The following is a 2,301-nucleotide window of genomic DNA, read 5'->3' as shown; positions in this document are numbered from 1 at the left end:
AAGGTGGTTCTCACCCTCTCCGGCCAGGAGCGCCTTTTCTGCCAACCCCCTCCCTCCAGTCCGGGCCACTGATGTGACTCCTGTGAAGACAGCATTGTACTCCCTTCCACACCCTTCTCACCCAGGCCCCACCTCATAGACCCCATCACCGTGGCAACTGAGCCAACCAATCAGAATACACAGCTTTAAAGGGGCAGTCTTATAAATTGAGTCCCCTTTCTCCAAACAGGCCACAACTAACATTCAGAGGCCTCTCAAGGCCCCCTCCTCCTGGATAAACCTATTCAGTTGCCTCCCATTTTCCTCAGGGGAGAAAAAGAGGAGTCTTTTTCCCAGAATACGCTGGGACCAGAGCCAAGTCTACAGTCATCCAGACTAGAGCTCCAGCCTCACTCACAGCCATGCCACACAGGAGCAACTCAGGAGCCCCTGAAAGTTTCCTGCAGTAGCCTGGGAAACACCCAGAGCAGTGAGAGCCTGGGACAGAGACCAGGCTGGCCCAGGCTGAAGGAATGCAGCAATGCCAGCCTGCTGAGCAGCGGGTATGCGGGCGATGAGGAGAACAGCGAGGCCAGCCTGGCGCGCAGCCCCCGAATCGTGCGTTGGAATAAAAGGCTCCACCTCAAGGTAGGCGGCACCCAGCCTTGCCAGCTGTGCACCACATCCTCTCCCAGCCACGTGGACAGCCAACTGACCAGTACAGCCCACAGCAGCACGCAGACTGGAGCAGAAAAGTGAGAACAGCCTGCCGGGCAGCTGCGGCAGCAGCCTGACCAGCATCAGCTTCCTCAGCCCGGGCAGCAGCATCCTGACCTACCAGGTGAGCAGCGGGCTGCTCAGTTCCATGGGCAGCCGTCCCTCCAGTCAGGCCAGCAGCTGCCAAAGCATCAGGGTGGATGACAGCATGCAGAGTGGGCCGACTAGCAGCACCAACGTTCAGGAGGACAAGACAGGGGGTGACATGAAAAATAGTGACCAGGTCACCAAGGCCGAGCAGCCTGCCTCGATGGGCATACCTTTATAAGATGACTCCGCAGCCACTGGATGTCTACTGAAAACTGCAGACAAGAGGGCCCAAAAAACCCACACTGAATTCACCCAGAGGGATTATTGCCAAGACAGGTAGGAAAGGCCTTTAAAAAGTGTACACTGACCATGTCCAAAATCATCAATGGTTAGTTCCATCTGTAGCAACAATCATCAGCAGGCAGATCACATGTAGCAAGAACTATTGAGCTGAACCCTACCTATACTGAGAATCTTTGTTTCTGAGAAGAGCCATGTCAATAGCCACCAGTGCTGGGACCACTGTATCAGAACCACCCATGGACCTAACATCAGTATGAACTTAGTATGAACCTCAGTAATGGGCCGTCCATAGCAAGATCCATCAGAGGCAAAATCTCTGCAGGGGGCACCATCATAAGACCACCTGTACCAAAGTACATAAGTGGTGACAACTTTCAAGAAGGAAGTGCCAGATTTGTTAACAACCATTGGAAGTTAGAACCTTCCATGAGGAAGTCATCTAAGTGCTGAACGCCATCTACAACCAACACCAACCATGACAAGCTCTAAACAAGGACCAACCATGGTTGGGCTGTCCATGTCAAGAACCGAGAACAGCTTCAGTGAGCCCCATGCATGGGGAGCTGCACTTGGTCCCTACCCAGCTCTGTCACACATACTGTCCACAGTGGGCATTGCCCATGTGAGCTACAACATGACAACCATGGTGAACAGGGAGCTCCTCCATGACTCTAAGCACCTGCGGAGGCACAACCCTCAATGACGGTCACCAGGAGAGACCATCAGGAGCAGCTATGAGTGGACCAGTCCCCAGGAGTAGCATCTACAGTGGACACTTGTAAGGGCTGTGCCCAGAAAGCCCATCCCTGAAGCATGTCATTCAAAAGAGCATCATGCTTCATCTTTGAGCACTGTTTCTGGACAGCTTCAGCCGGAATCCTCCCAGGAGCAAAGGCTCCCTGACGCCCCATTCATGTCTCCGTGTGTATCAGGGGAGGCAAAGAGACAAAGCAGGAGACCAGGAATCATCTTTGTTCAGATGGTGGGGACAGTGCTTCTTCCTGTGGCAGGACAATGCCATGATAAATGCTTAATGGTGCTGGAGCCCACGCCAGCCAGAAACGGCTATGATGGAAAAGCTCTGGGCCATTTAGTGAACTCACCTAGGTGGGTAAGAGGGTTGAAGTCTCTGTCCCTCCCCTTCTCAGGACAATAAAGCCCCTCCCTAGCTGACATCACAGACTTACGGGTGGGGGCTGGGCCCACAAAGGG

The 2,301-nt window shown here is 53.7% G+C and overlaps 1 protein-coding gene across 1 annotated transcript; it reads left to right on the top strand.

The window, feature by feature from the left end:
* Positions 1 to 240: 240 nt before the first annotated feature.
* CUNH16orf82 (chromosome unknown C16orf82 homolog) lies at positions 241 to 1,882 on the top strand (the record flags this gene model as incomplete). Its single annotated transcript, XM_027771677.1, has 1 exon — positions 241 to 1,882. A coding segment is annotated over one exon (498 nt), but the record flags the coding sequence as incomplete, so codon positions are not given.
* Positions 1,883 to 2,301: the final 419 nt, after the last annotated feature.

The sequence above is a fragment of the Tupaia chinensis genome, unplaced genomic scaffold (assembly GCF_000334495.1).
Source record: "Tupaia chinensis unplaced genomic scaffold, TupChi_1.0 Scaffold000231_1, whole genome shotgun sequence".
In the NCBI taxonomy this organism is placed as follows: domain Eukaryota; kingdom Metazoa; phylum Chordata; class Mammalia; order Scandentia; family Tupaiidae; genus Tupaia; species Tupaia belangeri.
The sequence above is the reverse complement of the archived record's forward strand: the minus strand, read 5'-3'. Positions and strand labels throughout refer to the sequence as shown.